At 40.1% G+C, this 23,454-nt stretch overlaps 3 protein-coding genes across 4 annotated transcripts; 2 read left to right on the top strand and 1 right to left on the bottom strand.

Annotated features, from left to right (window-relative positions):
- Nucleotides 1-1,019: 1,019 nt before the first annotated feature.
- fam177a1 (family with sequence similarity 177 member A1) lies at nucleotides 1,020-5,567 on the top strand. Its single transcript, XM_084382086.1, has 5 exons — nucleotides 1,020-1,151; nucleotides 1,540-1,728; nucleotides 2,390-2,456; nucleotides 2,782-2,879; nucleotides 3,051-5,567. The coding sequence occupies exons 1-5, from the start codon at nucleotides 1,083-1,085 to the stop codon at nucleotides 3,264-3,266; spliced, it is 639 nt and encodes a 212-aa protein (XP_084238212.1). The 5' UTR covers nucleotides 1,020-1,082; the 3' UTR covers nucleotides 3,267-5,567.
- Nucleotides 5,568-6,363: 796 nt separating this feature from the next.
- Nucleotides 6,364-12,412, bottom strand: ppp2r3c (protein phosphatase 2, regulatory subunit B'', gamma). Its single transcript, XM_084381420.1, has 13 exons — nucleotides 12,242-12,412; nucleotides 12,005-12,129; nucleotides 11,342-11,446; nucleotides 11,002-11,114; nucleotides 10,412-10,509; nucleotides 10,203-10,273; nucleotides 9,928-10,060; nucleotides 9,661-9,716; nucleotides 8,639-8,714; nucleotides 8,279-8,415; nucleotides 7,510-7,647; nucleotides 7,223-7,282; nucleotides 6,364-6,892 (listed from the first exon to the last, which is right to left on the bottom strand). Exons 1-13 carry the CDS (start codon nucleotides 12,306-12,308, stop codon nucleotides 6,698-6,700), a joined length of 1,374 nt encoding a protein of 457 aa, XP_084237546.1. The 5' UTR covers nucleotides 12,309-12,412; the 3' UTR covers nucleotides 6,364-6,697.
- A 129-nt stretch (nucleotides 12,413-12,541) lies between these two features.
- prorp (protein only RNase P catalytic subunit) lies at nucleotides 12,542-23,388 on the top strand. Of its 2 annotated transcripts, XM_084381419.1 has the most exons (11): nucleotides 12,542-12,983; nucleotides 13,284-13,682; nucleotides 13,830-13,959; nucleotides 14,053-14,287; nucleotides 14,374-14,678; nucleotides 15,104-15,151; nucleotides 15,292-15,424; nucleotides 20,863-20,973; nucleotides 22,606-22,754; nucleotides 22,906-23,104; nucleotides 23,194-23,388. In XM_084381419.1, the coding sequence occupies exons 1-11, from the start codon at nucleotides 12,965-12,967 to the stop codon at nucleotides 23,320-23,322; spliced, it is 1,857 nt and encodes a 618-aa protein (XP_084237545.1). In that variant the 5' UTR covers nucleotides 12,542-12,964; the 3' UTR covers nucleotides 23,323-23,388. The 2 variants fall into 2 exon arrangements, with proteins under 2 accessions (XP_084237545.1, XP_084237544.1); XM_084381418.1 differs by having other exon boundaries at nucleotides 12,542-13,682.
- The last annotated feature ends 66 nt before the right edge of the window (nucleotides 23,389-23,454 follow it).

Raw genomic sequence — 23,454 nt, 5'->3', positions numbered from 1 at the left:
TCCTTCACTAACATCTACATGGTAATTGCACTATAATTCTATAGAAACAGTCCTTCTGACCTGTTTATAACTGGCCAATTGAATAAAAACATCTGGAATGTACTGATGTTGCTGAACAGGGTGTAACACTTGTGTCCAGTCGAATGAGGTCAAGCAGTTTAACACTAATACAAACAGCTGATGTGGGACTGACAGAGGTATTCATCTGATCTAACACATACTCAGTCTGTGTGAGAGGTTAAACGACCCCCACTATGTTGATGGCTGGTACCCCGGATAGCTCCAGGATCAGCACACTGGACAGCAGTCATGATAGTCTGCCATGTTGAAACACTTCAGCTGTCTTTAAGAGGAAACAACTGTGGCACAATTAAAGCACTGTTATTATGAGGGAAGTGAGAGAGGGAGGGGCGGATAGCTTTTTGTTTCCTGTGTTTATTTGTGACGTGCATGGTTTGTATACTTTTAACGAAGAATCTTTCCTCCATGATGTTTGGCTGAGACAGCTGCAGAGTTACATGCTCCCCCTCTACTGGCCAGGACGCACAACTGTGGCTCTGTCTCTCTTGTCCTTCCACCATCTGACAGAGCAGCAGTCAGTCAGCCTGGAGGCTGGAGGCTGACTGGGGTATTATGTCTTGTTTTATGGTCATCTGATGGGCGCAGTACCTGAGTAGTGTTAATAGTTATCTAATACTTGACATATGTCTTGCTTCCACAAAATGTCTAACTAAGTGTATTATTTATTCATCTATGTATTTTATGTACACTAATTGTTCTCACTTATGTGTAAATATTTTGATCAACAATGGAACTAATGTATGTTTCTACTCATATTAATAACGATAATAACCATAAAAGGCATTACTTTTGTAAGTGTACTGTAAACTGTTTGGAAAGTGGGAAGAGAATCTATATTGTGCAGAAAAGTTGCCACCAAACACAAGAAATACAGTGTGGCTGAATTTTACTGTGAAACAACCCGGCGTTTGTGCAGAAAAGCTTTTATTCTGGGGAAGTCAGACCGGAAGTGGTGCCAGCACTACACAGACAACAAGCTCGCAGTGAGGGGAGTGAGTGAGATGGCGAATCTGTCGCTGTATTTGACTAATGTCAACGTTTCACTGGGACAAACTATGGAAACTGATAAGGTTAGTCGGTGTGATACAACTGTCGCCATTGGTCGTGTTTGTGTATTATCAGCTGAGACTTTTCTATATTAAAGGAGAATTACTTCCTTAGCTGGGAAGCTAACAGCCAACAAACAAAAAGTAGCTAAAGTAAGCTAATAAACGCAGCCGAGCCTTGCAGTGCTAACCTTTACATTTGGTCATAAACTTCTCTTTATTTACCTCTTAACATTACAGTATATAATGATATAAATTATTCCAGTTACTTAACTTTAATTAAATAACTTTGTTAGGTTTATATATGTATGTGTGTGTGTGTGTGTGTGTATTTACATGATATTATTCTGATGAATATAACAAAATATTACTATATGTTATGGCTTCATGTACACATATTATCTGTTGTCAGTGTCCAGGAGAGGAGGCAGACTTTGAGACTGTGGAGATGGACGACTCTGCGGGGAGACCACAGGTGAGGGTGAAGGTTCCCCGCAGGACCATCTACTTTGCCAGTGGAGAGACCATGGAGGAGTACAGCACCGATGAAGAGGAAGAAGAGGATGAGCTTGTGAAGAAAGATGTCACTACTGTGGATTCGGTAGGCTGAGATCAAAAAGTTTTACAGTCAGTTGACGGAAACCATCAGGACTTTATAGATCTTAAACAGCCTCAGATGTAGGGCATATCCTGTGGGCGTGTTTGCATCAGAGCCGACCTTCTCTCAGGCCTGTGTTAGGAGACATTTCCTTTATTTATCAAAACAGAAATGGCCTGTCACTGGGGAATCCTTTTCAATACATATGTGCAATTGAACTACATGTGTATTATTAGGTCACTATGCCACGTAACATGCTGTCCCAGCTGAGCCATGGTACCTGTGTTTGCACATTTGATCATGAATCACAGTGTCTCTCCTGTCCCTGGTTTGCTTTAAACATGGACCATTGTTGCATGTCTTTCTCTGTCCCTCTTCACCCTGATATCCTGACATCTCACTACTGTTAACCCTAATAAAGGCACTACATGTTCAAAAACATAAATTAATGAAATAAACAGGTAACATCTGTTAAATGAGTGCTTAGGGCAGAAGGATGTTCCTCATCTCTGTGCTACACTGCACTGCTGCTTTATGTGTACAAAATACTCTTAAGTGGTCTTTAAATGATGCTTGACAATAATCTTGGGTGATATTTGTTCTTTTGTGTTTGACCAGCAAATGTGTGTTCTAACTGTCATGGTTCTCTTCTCCTGTGTTTTAGTCCAAACTGACCTGGGGTCCATATTTCTGGTTCCAAATGTGGAGAATGACCACCTCCACTATCTCAGGTAAAGGAGGCTTCTGTCACAGATGACATTCATGCCAGCAAGGACCAGTCACATCTTACTGGGTCCTAATAGTTCACCTGGACTGATACAGCCGATAGACCCACCGTTTTCACAGTGATCCTTCAGATGTTATTATTAAACACTTGTGACTAAGACATGTTACAGAGGCAGGATATTTTATTTTTTAGTTAAACAGTAAACATGAATGAGATGCTTTACAGGAATGCATCAGTGTATTTTACAGCTTGTTTCACACTTCAGTCATGTTTGGTTGCTTTTGGGCACCTTCACAATAATCTTTATTGAATGTGTATGTGTCCTGTAGTGTGTGACTACATGGGAGAGAGACTGGCCTCTCTGTTCGGCATCACTACTCCTAAATACCAGTATGCCATCGATGAGTACTACCGCATGAAGAAAGAGGTATGACACGTGCACACATGCACACATCCTTGAGTTTCATATGTCAGTTTCATGTGTAAATAGGAATAAAGCCACACCTTTTAAAAGCAGTTTACACTGAGGCAGGAGCAAGAACACAAACATGAACTCTCAGACGGTATTAAATGCTACACGCACTGTGGTCTCCTGCAGGAGGAGGAGGAAGAGGAGGAGAACCATCTGTCTGACATGGCGGAGCGTCGCTTTGCGGAGCAGCAGAGAGGTGAGCAGGACGATCCTCACCCTGCTACTGTGGAGCAGCCCGAAGCATCCGGAGCTTCTTTTGTAAACATCAGCTTTGATCTGGAGCCAGAAGCTCCTCTCAACACCACAGACACCAACAGAGTCCCATCTCCCCTCCCCTCCTGAAAGCTAACCGCTGACATTCATACTTTTCTATCAGTTGGCAAACCCTTCATTTACTTAGCTTTATAGATTAATAATACTGTTATTTTTCTATGTTTTTATTTTATAAATGGAGATCTTAGTACACAGTGCAGGGACTAATTAAAGGGCTGTGGAGGTGGCAGCACTGGCCTTATCTGTGAATGTTAATTTGTATATAGTGTAAAATCATATGCAAGACTGAGATGTATTATTGAGCTAGCTGTGTAGACCAAACTGGGACTGGGCTCAACTCTTGAAGGTGAAATAAATGCTGGATTTGAATCTTACTGAGAAATAGAAATCAATCTCAGTTTGTTCTTTAATTATAAGTAAATGGAGATAAGCAGCAGCATCAACGGACACGTGATGAATCTACTAAGCATGTGTTGATCCTGCTGCCGTATATATGCAAAGACATTTCACAAGTTCAGCCAGTTTTGTAACAGCAGGGCCTGATACTGGCACCGCCGAGCCATTTCTGCTCTGTTTTTCTTGTTTCTGACATCAATGTCTGCACCTGGCTGTAAAAATGAGCAGGTAGCGACATAAAAAGCCAGAACTGGTGCACTGGGAACGTGTTTTACTCTCCATCGCTGCCTTTACTGCTGTACTGTCCTCTCTGGAATTCAGAAATGCAAGTTGAAAAGGTTACAGAGATGAACAGACGGCACTGAAATGACTCATTTACTCATTGAAATTATGGATACTTAGATTTTTTAAATTCCTCACAGTACAGATGAGTTATAATCTGAAACATTTATTAATGAATGCGAACAGCACCTTATATCTTTAATGTGATACCCAAATACATACAGTATGACAGCTCCTGCTGCCTTTTAGTGCTCAAGAATCCTTCCTCAAGGCTGCTGCACCTCTGCTTTTTAAACGGGACACATGTAATATGTGGACTTCCTGTGTCTGAACTTAATTGGTCGATTGCACACACCATGGTTCACTGTTGCAGAGTCAAACTAATATTTTCAAAACACCACACCTGTGTAGGGAGATCGTATGCTCTGGAGGGAAACCAGATGTTTGTAGATTTGTTTGAATTGGCAGTTTATGAAATTATCAGCACATATTTGCTTCTTTTTGTTAGGCATTATAGCTGAGTCATTGCAGATGGTGTTCTGTAACTATCCCAGCTAGGATGGTGGTACAGTACTTGACTCTGTGGTCAATCACTTCCACTGCAAGTGAATAAACTCACAGTTGTCGGCTGTAATTGATAAGCCATAGTGCCACAGGTCCATGTGTGTAGTGTATTGGTAGATTTGGAAGTCCTCCTGTTCATATACGCCGATGTTTGGAGGTGTCACAGCACCACTCAGGTGCAGGTTGAGTTATGGAATTGTGGAAGCACACAAGACACAGAAGTTAATTGATTTCTAAATTATTGTTAATGAACTGATTCACCTTTACTGTTTTCTGCTTCGCACAATATACAAATATGTTTCTGTGATGACACTTGAATCTGTTGACAAACGGAGACAACTGACATGAAGTAGCACTAATTGTCATCTCTCGTCCATGTCAAAAGAGCAGGTTTTTTAGCCAATGTTCATTAAACAATGTCACTATGGTTCAGATCTTTGAAAATTGAAACTCAAGTGTATCGATGAAGGATGATCTACATTGGCATTATGTGAATTTACCACATACAGTGCTACCACCTGTATGTGTGTTGAGGGCTCATTCTTTAAGTGTCCTTGTGTTCATATGAGTGTTTAGCTGTGCAGTGGGCTTAATGCTCAGAGTGAGCTGTCATAAGCTTCTTATTAGTTATTTTTATCCACTGATATGGTTGTGCAGTGTGGTGACAGACCACATGCAGAGAAATTACACACACCTTTTCAAAATGGGCTTCAAAGATAAACTGAAAGGTAATAGCAATATTATCAGGACATAAAGTGTATGGTATGTTAAAAATACTTGGTGGGTTAATGTAGAATATTATTCTGGCCTTTTTCTGTGTAAAAAGGGCCAACATATGCAAATGTTTTTGGTTATTTTAACAAACTTTTAATGACTGTATATACTATTTATATTTTCTCTGTGTTAATAAAACCTTTAAATAATCAAAAGGTTGGATTTTGTTTTTTATATTTTTTTTCCACAATTAGTCAGCTGTGTTTTATTTTAAATTACAGTAACCATCTGTTTGACTTCCTAGAGTTTCATTAATAGAAGCTTTACCATGTCAAAAAACAAGTCATTAAAACCATTAAGGTTGTTTTTGTAACAGTCTGAACCATCTTCTCGAATAAACGTCATGTAGACGGATCTGGCTTTCTGATGTTTGATTTACTTGTGAATCACCCAATCCAAAGTTTTTTTGACTTGTTTCAACATGAAGTCTGAAAACATGGTTTCTATTTACCCTCAGCGTCAGATTGTATTCTTTCTATCTACAATTCAGGATAAATTTTAGAAAAATGCTCCCAAAACAATTTTTATTATATACAATTCCTCACTCATGGTGAAAATGTAATCTTGAGACAGTAAGGTTAAAACACTGACATAACCTTTTAAGGTGATAAAGCGAACCTGTTAGCAAACAGTTACTTATTTACACAACCAGCAATTACAAAGCAACATTAATATTTGTGTTATTAGAAGTGTTTCTGCCCACATGGTAGATGTAGGTTATATATTCACTCTTTTAGCTGTTTTTAGTCTCAGTTAACTCCTGAGAGAAATATCTGGCACTTTAGCTCATTAAACATTCCACTTTTCTCATCAGCGAGTTGCTTGCTTGCTGTGTTGTGCTCGGCAGGTAGGACACTTGCAAACATCGGCCTGCTTCAGTTGAAAATGACACGATAAGAGCAAAACGATGAGCTGAAAGACACTAAATAGTCAGATGATTAGTATATGAGTAATATGAGTGACCCCTTTCACATTACTTACACATTACCTTACACATAGCTGTTTTTTTCAGTGTTTATATAAAAGTAATAATTATAGTTTATTATACTAAGGCTTTTTGATTTTCTCACACCTGTTTGATTTCAGTGGGTGAAAATGAGAGGGAGTCTCCATTATACAAAGTAAAGTCAAACATTAAGCCATTCTCAGAAAAGGCATGAAAAGGAATCATTTATTATTTAAGAAGGTCAATGACAAAAACATTTATATTAGGTCTTTTTTACAGGACACAAAGGGCAGGAACAGAGAACAAGATTCACACAAAGCACCATGTCTGGCTTTCCTCCTTCATTTTTCTCTCATCAAAGTTTTAACATTGTAGTCATTTCTCTCAAACATAAGAGAAATGCTCAGAGGGACCTGAGACAGTAGTTAAGAGTTCACTTCAGTTCAGTGCGACACTTCAACAGGACATTTGGCTTCAGGTTTCAGGTTTCAGGATGAAACTTTCACCTTTTGGCATCAGGAGTGTCTCTGAAACATGTTCAGGTGTCGTCAAGGTCAGCTGTGTTGCTGCTGTCGTTGTCGTTGGCAACAAGCACTTCTCTGTTCTCATAGGTCCAGAAGCCGTTGAGGTCAATAAGGATGCTGGTGACGGTATCGCCCTGGCAACTGTTAACCAAGTCCTGAAGGGTGATCTTATAGGGGTCTTTAGGCTTCACCATGTCAAAGATCTCATCCTGAGGAGAGACGGTGATCAAAATGTGTATCTGTTTTACCCCAAATCTAAGAATGTCTCTTGATAGAGGTCAAAATGTATACAGCGTGGTTGAACCTGTTGTCTTCCAAAAGAAATGTTTATCTGACTAAGACCGACCCATCATTAGCTTTGTCAAAAAAACAATCGGAAACAATGAAAACAAGGTTCTGTAGAAGTATTGGCGTGTCTATGAAACTTGGTCGGACTGTCTGCGTACAATTGTGTATGCAAACATAAGATTTAAGCATTTTCCATATTTTCTAGTCTTTGTACGAACCCTGGTGTGTGAGTGTGTTTGTGTACAATATACCTTGACATCCTGGAAGGAGACTGGCTCCTGTCCGTGGAGTTTCATCTGCTCCTGAATGGCCTGCAGAACGATGTTGTCATGAAATACTGACACAATACAGTGAGTGTGAAGGTGTGTTTGTAATATGTGTAAGTGGATATAAATACCAAAAAACAACAAAGGCTGGCTTATATAGTCAGGAGCAAGGATGAGAAAATTGTGATGAAGGATATGAGGAATAAATGCAGATGAGGTATTCTGTCATTAGGGCGTGTTTGTGTGATGTGTGTGCATGTGTGTGCGGATACCCTGAAGAAATAGTTGAGTGAGAAGACGTTGAGGTGTCCTTGATTCTCCATATCCAAAAGTTTAAAAATGTACTGTAACGCTGCCGGCTCCTTCCTGTTTTCCAACGCCAACACAAAGTCTAGATAGGTCTTGTAGTCCTGCGACAAGAAGAGAAACACAATTGCGTAACTGTACATATCCAATTTAGACCCAGCACACAGAAGTCTGAAATTATGCAAGGAGGAGATATTTAGAGGAATAATTCAGTGTTTTTTTGTTTTTATGTGTTTTTTGGTCTTTTTATGGCTTTATCTGATAGGACAGCTTGAGATATGACAGGAAACAGGATGAGAGAGAGGGGGGATGATATGCAGCAAAGGGCCACAGGTCGGACTCGAGCCCTGCATGTTTTAGACGCTTCCCTGCTCCAACACACCTGATACAAATGAATAGGTCGTTATCAGGCTTCAGCAGAGCTTGATAACGAGGAGATCATTTAAATCAGATGCGTTGGAGCAGCAGAACATCTTAAACATTCTGGGCAGGGCGCCACCAGGAACAGGATTGAAAAACAATATCCTCAACAATAAAAAGTGCCATCAACTGTGTGTGTCAGCTGCCCAGACAGGACACAGTTTTTGCCTCAATGAGAAGCTGAAGATTAACTGTGTAGAAGTTGAACATTAACATACAGGTGAGGAATTAAAAGAAAAGCCTGAATAAATGAGGACAAGCATAACAACTGCAGATGCTTCCATGCAGGCCGCCTGGTGTTGTTGCTGAATGTACCATTTCTCCATCATAGGTGAGGCACTCCTGAAACACTCTGTCCAGGAAGACTGAGGTGAGCGTAGCCGTGCCGTAGCGTGACAGCTCCTCTTTACTCAACATGCCATTGTGGTCCTTATCCAGGTTGAGGTACTGTCCTGTAAAGACACATTGATTTAAAAAAATAAAATAAAAATTAGAGGAACTAACAGAAAATCATAGATTCATATCGCTTCATCCAAAGTCTTGTCATTTATCTGGCATAGATATCATTAGGTGCTTAAAATGATCTGCACTGCAAGGTCTAGAACAAGGTTATTTGACATCATGGACATGATGTGAGATTGGTAACATGACAGTCTCACACAGACGTTTTCTCACCATAGACTCTGAGAGCCGAGGGGGCTGAGAACCAGTTGGACTCTTGACTCTCTTTAGACAGCTCCTCATCTCTCAGCTGGGAGCGCACAGGGAGAGGGAAAGAGTGTGAGAGAGGAGAAGCAGGAGATGAGTTGGTCTTCACACTTGTCATGAGTATCGCTTCACAATGAATTTTCCTTTAAATGTTGGGCCATTTCACGTCTGTCAGGGAGACTAATCAAATTGGTTCTTTAACCAGCAGGCTGGTAGTGAAACATGATAAACTAGCAACATTTAACACACACACAGCGGTGGAATGTAACTAAGTGAATTTATTCAAGTACTGTACTTCAGTACAGAAGAATCAAACTACCAAACAGTTTACACAATAGTTAGTTGATGTGTTTATTAGTTGACTGACAGAAAATTAACAGGCAACTATTTTTCATTTCCTGGTTCTAGCTTTTGGAATGTGAGACATTTTTTCTTTTCCTTTAAATTCTTTCAACAATACTAATTCATTTGAAAACTTTTGAGGTTTAAACCACTGCTTGGTGATTTTTTTCAAACCATCCACTGATTAATTACTAAAATAACTGGCGATAATCCGTAAATGAAAATAATAATTAGCTGTATACATATTATATTATATACATAATTAGTTTAAAATACTCTCACCTCAACCAACTACAACAGTAATATGCTGCTTACACATTGATGTCTGGGGAAGAATAGTCTAATGAACTAAAACATAATAGTTTAACAGTAATAGGAGGCATTTTCTTGCATTGATTACTTTTTTTTAAATGCAGGACTTTAACTTGTAACAGAGCATTTCTGCAGTGTGGTACTAATACTTTCAATACCACTCTGCAAGTAAAGTAAAGGCTCTTGATACTTCTTCCTCCATTGCATTCACCAACACAATTGATTACAAAGAATTAACAAGAATTAACACCGAAGGAGGGGTTATGAAAACAAACAAACAAACAAACACGGTTAAGTGAATAGGTTAAGAAGCGTGAGTGATGAAAAAATTCTACCTCTAACAGGTCGTCCAGAAAACTGCAGGCCAATATATCCTGGATTTTAATCTTTCCTGAAAAACAAAATGAAGAAAAACAAAAAAAAACAAGGATCATATAAGCACAGATCTATTAAAGCACAAGTGTCCTCTCTACAAATGTGTCTTTACCCATTGACTCCATCTGTACTGCACATTTAAATGCGTTAACACTACACTTTGATATGTATTATTCAATATTTGACTACAGAGATACATTTTCACGCTGTGTGTGGTTCCCTCTCACCTGTTCGGAGGGGGTCGAGGAAGAAGAAGAACTTGCGAACAGCGGTGCAGACGTAGAAAGAGTAGAAGGACTTCTCCAGCCCATCCAGCTGAGGCAGAGTGGGGATCAGCTCCAGGATGTAGTTCTCCAGATCCTACACAAGATAATGAGTGTCAGCCTCTTCTTGCCTTTTTTTGCGTGAGCACTACTGAAAACCATTATTTTCCTATTGTTGGAAAAACTTGTTGAATATAACTTGAACTGAAATATTTGTTGTTATTGATGGAAAAGCTTACCGACTCTCTGAGGTAGCCCTGTCCTGCTACATCATACAGGCTCAAACCTATACGGGTCTGATGCAGCCAGACTGGATATACAGAGAGAATCGAAATGAGAAACATTCAGTGACAAATATTCACTGGTACAGATAAATCCAGATGAGTAAACAGGGCTAGGAGATACTTCGCTCCATGTAAAAAGATTTGAGCCAAATGCAGGTCCAGACCTTTCCTCATGACGTAGTTGAAGAACTGCATGATGGAGATCCTGCCGTAAGGGTCGTTGTTCAGCAGCTTTGCATACACCCTGGCTGTGAAGAATTTTCTGAAGGAGGACAGAGAATTTTAATCCAAGTCAGATTTCTATTTCCTTTGCCATAATTGAAACATTTCTCACATTTTTGATATTCAATTGCTTTAAAACTGGCAATGGACACATCAACATATTAACCACCTGCTTATCATGTGACCCCTTCTGGTTCAAAAGCACATTTTTTTATGGCCACAGAATGCTGATGTAGCTTGGGTTGTTTAAACGCAAATCTGGCATCCTCCAGAGGTAATGATCATATTTTCAATGCATTTATGATTATCATTCATCATATTATCAATTATTATTATTATATATATATAGACACACTGACGCCAGGTGGATATAAATTCAAGCTGACGGGGGATTTTCCATCATTAACCTTTGATCGAGCATGAATCCTTGGCAAATACAAGAACATATTGAGCTATAAAACAAAACAGTCAAGGGGAGGGGGTTTACCCAAACTGTGCTGTTGCCAGGAAAGCTCTACTAGCTGTTACTTACTTGCACTTGGGCCCGGCCTTCTCCCCCACCTGCAGGTAGGCTTCGTAGCTGATCATGGCCTCGTCTCCACTCACAGGAGGCACCTGGTGCTTATCGAGTAGAAACCACAGGTTCTGAAGAAAGATAACAAAAAATTAAAAGACAACAATGTAGACGGACACTTTCTCAAGAATCGCTAACAAGCACTACCATACATGCGCGGCCAGTGTGGATATAAAACAACGAACAGTGAGGGAGTGTGACTTTGTTTGCTGCTATGTTAGTATTCAAAATCTAATTTACTGTATTTCACCTTTAAGTGTGTGTGTGTGTGTGTGTGTGTGTGTGTGTGTGTGTTTACCTGTAGTTCTTCATTATCCAGCAGTTCTCTGCTCTTCCTCTGGAGGAAGACGGCTCTGGATTCCTCTCTCAGCTTTTGAAGTAATACTTCATCCTCCGCTGGTAGCTGTAGAGCATCATCATCATCATCATCATCATCATCAACTGAGTTACTTTCACTTCTGCACATCTTTATCATTGAACAGCAAGCCTGTATCACGGCACCTTGTACACTGCTGGCAACTACACGTCTATAATAACACAATCAACATCATAATCTTTACCGTAACTCATCATTAAATCTTAAAATTTCAGTCCTGTGATCATCATCTTGGGCTTTGGAAAACAACTGTCACCATTTTCTGATACTTTATACATCAAACAATGAATCAGTTAAAAAAGAAAATGCAGCCCTTCATATAATATTATTAAATGTAGGCCTTCCTGCCAAACAGTAGCTGACCAGAATCAGTCTTGTCATAAAGCTCTTGTTCCTACATATGCTCGCTCCTTGAAATGTAATCTTTTTCTTATAATGAACATTTACTAGGCAAATTCTGTTATGGGTATGTAGTGATGGCACAGAGGTAAGGTCTCTGTCTTGTCACATAACACAATCAAAGTTAGATTAATAACGACAGTTTTCACTGGGTTCACATGTGCCGAATAGTTAAATAATAATTACCCTGTAGTAAAATCTTGGGATGTTCTTGTAGGACTTGTCTCTGTCGCCTCCTCCCCTCCACTCCGTGTAATATTTGGTGAACAGCTCAGTTTCTTCTGCTTTCTTTTCCTCTTCGCTTCTCTCATCTGTAACCAACAGGGGAAATGATAATTAATGTTGACTTAGCAGCTAAACGACGACTTTCGTTAGCTAGCCAACGTTAGCCTGTATTTGACGTTAGTTTACATTTTGTCTCACCTTTTTTGGAGTTTGCTATCCTCCTTTTCAAAATGTCCGACCAGTGAGGCTGTTGCTCTTCAGCCATACCTGCTCCGACATTAATCGAATATTTACTAATATAGCCTTTCTAACCCTAGCATCAAAACAGTCACGTAGTCTCAACCTCTGTGTACAAAGTAGCCAAGCTACCAAAAGATGGGACAGCGTCAATTTACACAATACAGAAGAACGTTAATTCCGGTTTGATTTTTTTCTATTTCAAAATAAAAGCGTAATTCTACACGTTTGGGAAAATGCAAAACCCTTAAAAATCCGACCAGATAAGCAGCAAAGTACTTGTCTAAGGTAATTGCATTTACTATCCATTAAAATCAAATATTCACTGAAGAGCCATCCTTGCAATTATTGTGGTAGCAAAAAGTACTCAAGCACGCAAAGTACAATAAATAATATTCATGTCTGAAAAATCTTCTCGAAATTAATAGGAACATTTCCCGAAATATTCCTCAAATATTCTTATTCCTGCTATTTCAAGTGATACAGTTTGCGCCCTCGTTTTAAAACCAAATAGCTTGTTCCGGTCGTCCTCTGGTTAACTTTAGAAACTTGATGCAGCTGACAAGCGGAGCTGTCGAGCGATGATGACGTCAAAGTGTGCGACTCGAGTCATGCCTACAGTTGTGTTTTTGACCATGAAGTTATGTAGAAAGAAAGAGGCTGTTGTTGGTTAGTTAAATAAATATGGATATCGAGGTGAAGGGTGAGTCGAATTTAAAGGTTTATAGAGCCAATGAGAGAGTGATAGTTGTGTTTAAGTAACTACTGGTATTTGGAAACAGCGATGTTAACTGACTAGTGTCATTTACAGTTTAGTGATTCATGCAATCAGCATGTGTTTTGTGGTTGGAAAATAAGTGTCGGTAACGTTTGTAAGTTAAGGATAATTGCTGATTTATAACTGAAGTGAAGGAGAAGATTAGTGAATAACCTAACTTATATTCAGTTCTCACAAGGCCAGAGGTTAAACATCCTAACATGGGCTCCACCCTGATATTAACAGTCAGAATATGCCACAGACCCCTGCAGCCTTTCTTTCACCAAGGAAGTTCAGCTTTCACCACACTGAAGACTTCCCTGCGTAAGTCATCACAGCAGCCTCCGTCAGCACGCTTTTTGTGCACTAGAGACACAAACCTCAACCCAGGTGTTAGACAGGCGGACAGAAGGAACAGTGGACAGGGAGGAGTAAAAAACACCACCATCAGATGTAGGGAAGAGGAATCTTGGGATGATGCTGTGAAGGGAAGAGGTAAGACCTCCACTCTTCGACAGAGACCTTCCTTCCCCAAATCTGTGTTTGCTGCTGGGACAGCAAAGAGGATGGCAGAGATGATGAGGAAACCCGCTCTAGTCTCTCAGTATGAAGAGGAGCCTGAAGGGAGAGTGACTAGAGGAGCAGGTCAGACCTTTTTTTGGATCAAGTTAGTTAAAGTAATGTACTGAAATTATGTTTTTCTGAGACCGTATAAAGTCTAAATGACTCTATGGAAGTGTGTGGGAATCATTGTTTCAGCTTCCTTCACTGATGCATGAATGTTTTTGACAGGGAAGGTAGAGCCTCCTGAACGGCCGTTATCTGCTGCAGAGTGGAGGAAGCTGAAGGGAAATTCTCAACACTTTGAAGACCGGATGATGCTGGCATTGTTCACCTCCCAGGCGGAGCTGGATATCGCCAAGTGAGAAATTAATTGTAAATAGCCAGAAAATAGCAAGAAATGTCAGTAAAGCCTGTGTATGTAACAAACATGTACTGCACCTTTCTGCCACAGGTCCCTGTTGACTTTTGTAGCCATGGAAACAGGGACGCTGCCTTATAAGCTCCTCCTACGGTACCTGACGCTGTGTGTGAGTGGCGGCCATGACGCTGAGGTGTTTGATGTCTATGACATCATGCGTGGAAGTTTCGCTTCTCTGGACACAGGAGCCTCCAGCCTCTTCATCAAGTCCTTCAGCCGGACAGCAAGGTGGAGGGAGGCTGTCAACATCCTGAACGAGCTTAAGAAGGTTGCAATCTTATTGAACTCCTATTGGAGATGAAGGTCATGACATCACTACTCTATCATCACCTGGTTTTACTGTTGCCCTAACAGGTCTTTTCCCCATCACCACGCAATTATGGCGATGTCATCTCAGCAGCGATGTTACACGGTGACACAACCACTGCCTGGGCTCTCTATGATGAATTAATTGAAAAGGGGCTAAGCCCACACCAGGAGACCTGGGACGCTCTGTTTAAGGGAGTGAGGAAGACTGAGGAGGAAAACAGGAAAGAAGCAGAGGCCATGTCTCAGTCTGAGCACCAGGAGAAGCTGCTGGAGATTCTGCTCTACATGAGGAACAATCAGATTTACCCCCAAAACAGCCTCACCAGCAGCATCAAGACCTGGTTTGAGAGGTACAAAAGAGTGATAAAGATTCTGAGGGTCAGGGGGAAACTGAGGCTGGATGCACTTTATACCATTTCCTGAATAATGAGCGTCGCTTCTCTCAACTGTGGCAACGTCTTTTATCATGATATCATTTGCCAAAAATTATTATTATGTACAATAATGTGTCAATAAACATTTGGGGAACAGTCATATATTTAGATTCAACTTCTGAATACATTTTAAGTGATTTGGCTTCTTTCTTTACTTTTTTTTTATACTGATAAAAAAAAAAAAAAGAAATGATACAATTTAAAAGTAGCGTTATTCCCCATAGTAATTTTCCCTTGTTTGTATGAACTAAACATGATCTCATAACCCTTCTATTTTTATCTACCTCAACTTGTCACTCTCATTTCTCTGTTCTCTGTCTGTCTCTTCCTCCCTGTCTCAGTCTCACAGGGCAGAGATGGACAGGAAGTTGGACCAGGGCCACCCCAAAGTAATTACTCCACCTTCTCCCTCAACATGAATCTTTATAGCTGTTTATGTGTTTTCATCCATATTTGTGCAAGGGCTGAACTGTACGTTTTGTATGCATATATGTATCATTTGTGTGTGTGTGTGTGTGTGTTTGTTTAGGGGTGTTTGTGGGTGTTGTGGGTCTGAGTTAGAGTCCATCCAGCTGACTACTGAGGAGTACCAACAACTGAAAGACAGAGTGATGACTGACATCATTCAGGGACGAGATGTTTTCAACAAGACTACACCGGAGGTACACACAAAACACACACACACACATGCTATTCAGGGTTTCCAGTTAAAAACTATTACTACTACTATTGTAGTATAGTATTGATTAATTATTCAAATCTGGGGTCATAATAAGAAGCATGCCAGTAGCTTAAATACACCTCTAGTAGGACTTGAAGACATAGTATTTAGGTTTATTGTTTACTTAATTTCATTGTACGCAGATTAGTTACAATATATCTTGTGATATTAAGCTGTTTGTCCATTCAGTGTGATCAACATTCATATTAATTAATACTGGACATGATTACATTCTACTCAGTCAGTTTTAGTTTTTTTTAATAATTGGAAATAATGAATTTTAGATAACAATCCGTGTTGCTAATGTGTCAAATTTCTAATCACCAAATCAGATATCTATTTTAAGGCCTGACTGTCAGCAGAATGTTACAGTGGCTTTCTAGCTCCCTCTCTCTAACTTCTGCTAGATGGCGTCATTGGTACAGATGCAACACTAGGCTGTTTGAGGTTGAGTTGAACCCGCCAGTAAATGTTTTCCTTATCTGGATGAGAGTAAAGCAGCCGATAAGCAGATCTTATTGTGATGCACTTTATGGAGTTGTTTTAAAGAAAGCTAATTTTAGCATTAGACAAAACTTTAATGATTAATGTCTCAGGACTTGGATGACTTCGCTATTTAGTGATCAGTCCAAGACAATGAGGATGAGACTGCCCAGTCATCTCTTTTCTGTCTGTTTGCTGGTAAAGCCATTTAGACACTTGCTGAGTACAGCTATTAAGTAATTGTTGTTTTACTCCTATGTTTGCTAGCAGAACATTTTCATTGACAACAATCCCATTTAATTAATAATTAACGTAACTTACAATTTTCTTAGAAACAAAAAACATAGATTAAAGTTATAGATTGACTTTTGTGGAAATATTCTTATTTGGTTTCTTCCCAGGAGTTAATGAAACGACTGATACCACTCTCATATCTGTCCCATAAATAAGTATCTAGCACGAGCAGTCGGTTAGCCTAGCAAAAAGACTGGAAACAGGTTGTCTGACTTTTTTAGTTTTTTAGTTTAGTTTATTTAAAGAAGGGACAATGCACATTAATTCAATGAGCACCAAGTCTATCATGTAAATGTGATGACTTAATATTTGACAGGAATGAGAGTGGTATCAATCTACTCAATAATTGTCTGCAACCAAGCAAAGCAAGCAATTTCCAAATAGGTCAACCCATTCATTCAAGGTAAAATATTCTGCTGCTTTGTGCAGTTGGTTGTTAATATTTTACATTAAATATAAAATGAAAATGAGCCATCACTGTTTCTTGCATGTGCACTGTATGTGAATTGTAATGTACTGGCTGTATAATGACAATGACAGTAAACTTAAAAACAAGGTTATTCACCTGAAATAGTTCCAAAAAGATACTTGGCAACATCAGTAACACGTTGCTAATAACATGTCACATTCAATTTATGAACACAGAGAAGGTTTGCATGCGGTCCTTTGTGTTTTTCGGTAGTCAGGGGGAGTTTGTTGGTGCAACTGTTAGTTAAATTGAGGGGATTTCCAGCGTGTGGAGCACCATGAGAATCTGGAACACAAGCTACCTCACGCCAGGGAGGCAGACCGAGGAAGGCAGTCAGACAGACAGACATCCTGTTTTAACTCGACTTGATTAATTCCCAATTGAAGGCAATTGATTTTAAGGGCAATCAGAGTGCTACAGACAACAGTGAAGCAACAGATGCAGGCAGGGACGGAGACAGATGGAGGAAGAGAGGCAGGGCGTTGATACGAAGAGGAAGAGGAGCCGTGTTTGTCTGTGGCGAATCAGAGATGGATGTTGAGACACAAAGCAGACAGAGATCAAGTCATGCATGTTAACACTACAGTGAGTGACCAGAAAAATAGAAACCCCTGTGCAATTTAATGCAAACTAACAGAAAAGACATTTTATATCAGCTTTTTGAAACAAGTATGTTTAACTGCTCTCTGACACACAATTTCAACAACATTTCTTAGGCTGTAGACTTCAGTGATGATGTATTGCCTTGTGTCATATGAAAGGCAATTTCTAATATTTTTGTTCACACCTATGCCGAAAACAAAAACCAGAACATTTTTAAGAGGTGGCATTTTTGTTGTTCTGTTGCATTACATGATACCCCAGTACATTTACCTCTGTGTTTTTCAGCTGCATGCTGTTGGAGCTAAGTAACCTTCCAGCACACAATATGTGACATGTGTATGTTAAATGTCAGTGTTCATTTTTTAGGCCAGTTGAACATATTTCAGCACAGTTAGGCCTACATGCCTCAAATACAAAAACGAGAAGAGAAGTTTGGTCTATTTTTAGCATTTCGACAACTGCAACATGGACCTTCTCACAACAGAGCCTTCTGCTTTTTTATCTGAACCCATTTCCCAATCACAGGAAACAGAATAATACTACAATGCTTTCTCTTTTTTTGATCTGGTATTACTGCTACTGACCACTTATACCAAACACTTTGGGATTCTCTCTTCTCTTGATTGAAATTTGGATAAAACATTTGCCCCGAAATGTAGCAAGTTATACTTTAAAGAGCACAAATATGTGATGGTAATATAATAATGAACGTGCTTATCTTTAATATGATGCTAAGTAATGCAGCCTATACTAGGCTCTACTGTTTGTGAATCCTGCAGTCAGTTATGTTTTTTTTGTATTTTGATTTTGTACATCGTTGGTAATGGCGTATGTTGTTTACAGGATACTATCGCCCTTTGTGTAATAATGAGCGGCACTGTAAGCTATGTATGCAGGTGCAAGTGTGTGTGTGTGTGTGTGTGTGTGTGTGTGTGTGTGTGTGTGTGTGTGTGTGTGTGTGTGTGTGTGTGTGTGTGTGTGTGTGTGTGTGTGTATGTGTGTGTGTGTGTGTGTGTGTGTTTTAAGCAGTCATATTATCCACAGCGGCACAATGAGCTGGTTTCACATATCAGCTCTGGAAAGTCCCTGGATAATTATACTGGACTTTCTCTCTTCCTCCGTCTCCTGCTCTCTTTTCTCTTTCTTTTTCTCTGTCAATTACACCTATTTATTTCTTTTTTTTTTCTTTTTTGCACCCTTTCTTCATCATAACAACACACATACATCTGTCCATCAACCCTCAGTCTTTTTCTCTAGTTGCTTTTGCCATCTCACCCAAAACAAAAAACAATCTCCCCCACCTCAACCAAGACCAGCCTACGAGGTGAAACTACACGGCTGTGGTAGGATTAACTATGGTTCCATACTGTACGTGTGGGCATGTGTTGGTTGAATTAAAGCAATCAAAACAGATACCGGAGCGTCAACAAGGTTTAGCAGACGTTTAATCCAGAGAACAGTTCCATCAGAGGAGGAATATTACAGCCTTTTTTACATTTTGATTATCACATTTTGATTGTGCATCTGTGACAGTGTGCACACAGTCAAGTTTCAAGTCTAGGGGAATTCACAGCAACCTATTTCCATACTGCCGCTATCTAAAAGCGAAAGTACTAACACTGTTCACGTGCTGGAGGCCTATACCAAGCTTCAACGCTGCATTCCTGTTATGGCGCGGAGCTGTACTTAGACAGTGACTAGAGTGATGAAGCCTTCCTCATTCCCTGCAGCGCAAAAGAAAACTTGTGGTGTTCATAAACTATTGGCTGTATTTTTAGGTGCTGAAGTTATAAAAAAGTTAAGTTTACGACAGACATCGAGCAGCTGCAGCCACATTAGACTTTGTACTTACATACTGTACATTAGCCCCATTAGAGGAAGTTAGTGTGAGTATTAGACTGTGAAAATAAAGTGTGACTTAATGTAATACAAACACTAGAGCTGAGAGACAGCTGACAGTAGCACACTTATGTACATTTTGTCATCAGATCATTAGTCTGCAGTGTGTTCTGTCAGTGAAGCGGCCAGCTGGCACTCAGCCATCTCAGTAACGAGAAGGAAAGTCCAGGTAGATTTATTACTGGCAGCCCTTTGATCAGTCAGTGAGACAATCAACCAACCATCAGACCAGCGGACTCACAGGTGGAGTTCAGTAGCGTTCCTCGACCATAATGAGGAACAAGGCCCTGATGTTGTTCTTTGATTGATCTGCAGACTTTTCCTGTACATTTTCTGTACTGCACATATTAAGTCACACATCCAGTTAACTAGCCAGTCAAACTGTCGGCTTAAACGGCTGCCGCATTTTCTGGAAATGAGCAAGTCCGCCTTTATACCCAAATCTGACGTCAATAGTCTGATTTTGACTAAGATAATGCGATGAGTAGACATCGAACACACATGCTTAGAAGTCGATATGGAAATGTCCACGTGTATTGTCTGCTTTTGCGTGTCTGCTGCTTTTTATTCACCTAAAAGAAAAATGTTAGAGTACATTTTGTGAACGCTTTCTGGACTTATTTGTGAATTTATTGGACTTTTGCTCCGGGCTAGTAGTTCACTAAACAGGTCTAATATGTAGGCAACAGTTAGAGCACATTCTTAACTTTGCTTTGGCCAAATCAAGAACTGCAACATTTCATGGCCACGTTCTACTGTTTGTGTCATAATTCAGCCATGCTAGCAAAATGGCTCTGTCCACCATTTTGGACCAGACTGAAATATCTCAACATCTATTCGCCATGAAACTGTTTACGGACATTCCCTAGTGGATGAATCACTAACATCCTGCTGACTTTGGTGATCCTGACTTTTCCCTGTGGACCACTAGCAGGTCAAATTCATCACACATTCAGTGAAATATCTCCACATCTACTGAATGGACTGGACTAAAACTTTCGACGGACATTCATGAGCCCCTGAGCATGAATTATAATACATTTGGTGATCCCCTTTTCCTCTCGTGCTTTTTTAAATTGTCCGATGACTAAATACCTACAAGTCCCATGAGCCTTGTGTAAAGTGCTGATTAGCAAATGTTGTATTGTAACATGGTAAATATTACCTGCTAAATATCAACATGTTAGCATTCTCACTGTGAATATGTTAGCATGCTGATGTTAGCATATAGCTCAAAGCACAGCTGTGCTTAAGTGCAGCCTCACAGAGCTGTCAGTGTGGGTGTAGACTCTTGTTTTCCTAATACAGTATAGTGAGAACTTCATTTATTCATCACTGTATTGGTCTGTTCTCAGCCGAGGTGCATTTTCATGAATCTCTAAGAAGCTTCTGTTCCCATCCACACACGACTATTACATATCCTGAGCTCCTATGGTTAAATAGCAAAAAGTAATGTGATGAAGTGTAAACTTAAGTGTATTTGTACAGTATGGCACAATATCCAGGAATGATGTGCCTTTTCTTTATCTGTTTCTTTCTATCTACTCCTCCACTGGCCTATTTTTTGTTCAGTATGTTGCTCTCTATCTCTATCTCTGTGTTCATTTCTTTCTATTTTTGTGTCTGTTCAGGAGTTGGAGAGGTTCAAGACATTTGTGAAGAGGAAGCCAGCTTTTGATGTGGTCGTAGATGGATTAAATGTAGCAAATATCAACAAGGACAAAGCCAAGCAGTCAGAGACGGTAAGAAAACATACAGACAGATGCATGTGCAAACAGTGATTAGAAATAAGGTTCAAGTTAAATATTGTTGTATTGTATCTACGAGTCCAACGGTGCAAATTCAGAATCATCTCTGCAAATGCAGACACACAGTTTTACAGTCTAGATTTGAGTGGTATCTTCCTACATGTATGTCTGTCCAACTCAGGGGCTTTTCTGCCGGTTGCACAATGACTAACCCTGCCGTGTGCGTGAGTAGATGTGTGTAGGAAGCGGCGCTATAACTGGCCAATACCTGATTTTAATAACACCTAGTCTACTTGTGTGCCCACATCTGTCTGTCTATCAGGATGTGAGTGTCAACGGTCTCTCTGCATTAAAATATGTCACATCTTTCTCAAAGTGGCTGCAAGACAAAGGGAAGCACACACAGACAAACCTGTTTCCCTATCTGGTCATCTAGTTCACGGGAAAGCTAAGTAAATAATTAAAATAAATGCAAAAGTCATGAAAATGTACATCATGACTAGTGACAGAAACTATTATTCAAATGGCTTCATGAATGAAATTGGAGGTCAGCTACACAGCTACGTATGAGATATGAAAATACATGCTAAACATACGATAAACAGTCTGCTGCCTCGCCGACGCTGAGCGGCTGTAATTTCACCCAGCAGCCGTGCTTTGAGCTAAATGCTAATGACAGCATGCGAACATGCTCACAGTGACGATGCAAACACTGCTGCTAAGCAGGTAATTATCAATAAACCAGGTAAAAGTACAATATTTGTCATGTTCACAACTACTAAATTTGCTTATTAGCACTCAACACAAAGTAAAGCTGCAACTGATGGAGGTGCCAATAGTTTTGCAGGTATTTGGTCATAAAATAGCTCAGTCAGTAGATCACCAAAGTCACTGGGCTCCTTGCTCTGTGACCACACATGGAAAACAATTCAGTGCAATCCATAGAGCCTTCCCACTAGAATAGCTAATAATTGTGTAGATAACATATAACACAATTTTAAGGTCATTATACGTGTACTACCCTCTTAAGGTCCAATAACACAAAATGATGACATCTTGAGGCTTCCCCAGGGCCCACAGACGCACTAAACATCTCAAGAATCGATGTCCCACATTTCATCACACAGCTCTATTTGACAAAACTCTTGGTTCAGTGCTACATAAGTAAAGAGTGGTAGCTCTGGCTGAGGCAATGAGTAGTTGACAGAAGTGCTCCATTGCATTATTAGTGAGAGAGGAACAGTAATCAGTTTCAGCCGTATCTAAGAGTCCATTCAGAAACAACTTACAGATGTTCTTCCTGTTCCTTTGACTTGTATAAAAAGACATCCAAAAAGCATGATTTGGGGTGTGGTCACTTAGATGGGCCTGTATATCTGTAATACTGTGATTTTGTTGCATGTTGTTGCTATGCAACTTACAAAACCTATTCCAGTTCACTTGTATAACTCTTTTGTCTGTCCTTTTAACACATAATTACATGTTATAGGATCTGCCACACACACGCAAACTGTCTTAAACTTGTATTAGTCATCTATCTGCTTCATGCTGGCGTCTCGGCCGGTATTTGTGTAATTAGATTTTCATGTATTCAAAGTATTGAGGTGTTTGCATGTGTGTTTTCAGTTGCTGGCGGTGGTGTCGGAGCTGGAGCGTCAGGGCCACACTATTCTGGTGTTGGGGAGGAAACACATGCTGCGGCCCTCCAGGTTCTGGGAGAGACACGACATGGACCTCGTCCGGCAGAAAGCTCACTGCTTCTTCACTGAAAACATGTGAGCACCTGATGGTTAAAAGAAACATCATATGGAATATACTCTACATAAAGTTATTTTGTTATAAGGATTTTTTTTTATGATTGTTGTATTCAGCGGTGCCTCTTTTTTTATCAACAACCTTCCACCTTTTGGTCTGTGTGTCTGTCAGTTCGGAGGACGACCCCTTCTTGCTGTATGCCACTTTGCATTCTGGGAACCACTGTAAGTTTGTGAGCAGGGACCTCATGAGGGACCACAAGGCCTGCCTGCCAGACGGAGCCACCAGACGCCTCTTCTTCAAATGGCAGAGGGGCCACCAGCTGGTAGTGGGAGGACACGTCGCAGCCGGCAGGAGAGTCCGATTTCTGGTGAGGAGGAGAAAGGAGCAGGCAGAGGTGTGAGGGGAGAGGGCTGAAGGAGGATATGAATTAACTGTCTGTATCTGTGTTGTGTTTAGAGTATTCCCAGCTATGACACCATTGTCCAGACTTCAGCGGACTCGTGGCACCTTCCCTACGACGACATAGAGGACAGGAGCACCTATGAAGTACCACAAAGATGGCTCTGCCTCACCAGAAAGCACTGAGCATCCACACTCCTAACTCATGTGCTTTGATTATGACTACGGACCTGTAAATAAAACATTTACCACATATAACTAACTGGTATTTGCTTTTTAATGTGACTTTAAAACATCGGGAAAATATTCCTTTAAAAA

Source organism: Pagrus pagrus (assembly GCF_965226575.1).
Source record: "Pagrus pagrus genome assembly, chromosome: 18".
Lineage (NCBI taxonomy): Eukaryota > Metazoa > Chordata > Actinopteri > Spariformes > Sparidae > Pagrus > Pagrus pagrus.
This window is presented reverse-complemented; position numbering and strand designations above follow the sequence as displayed.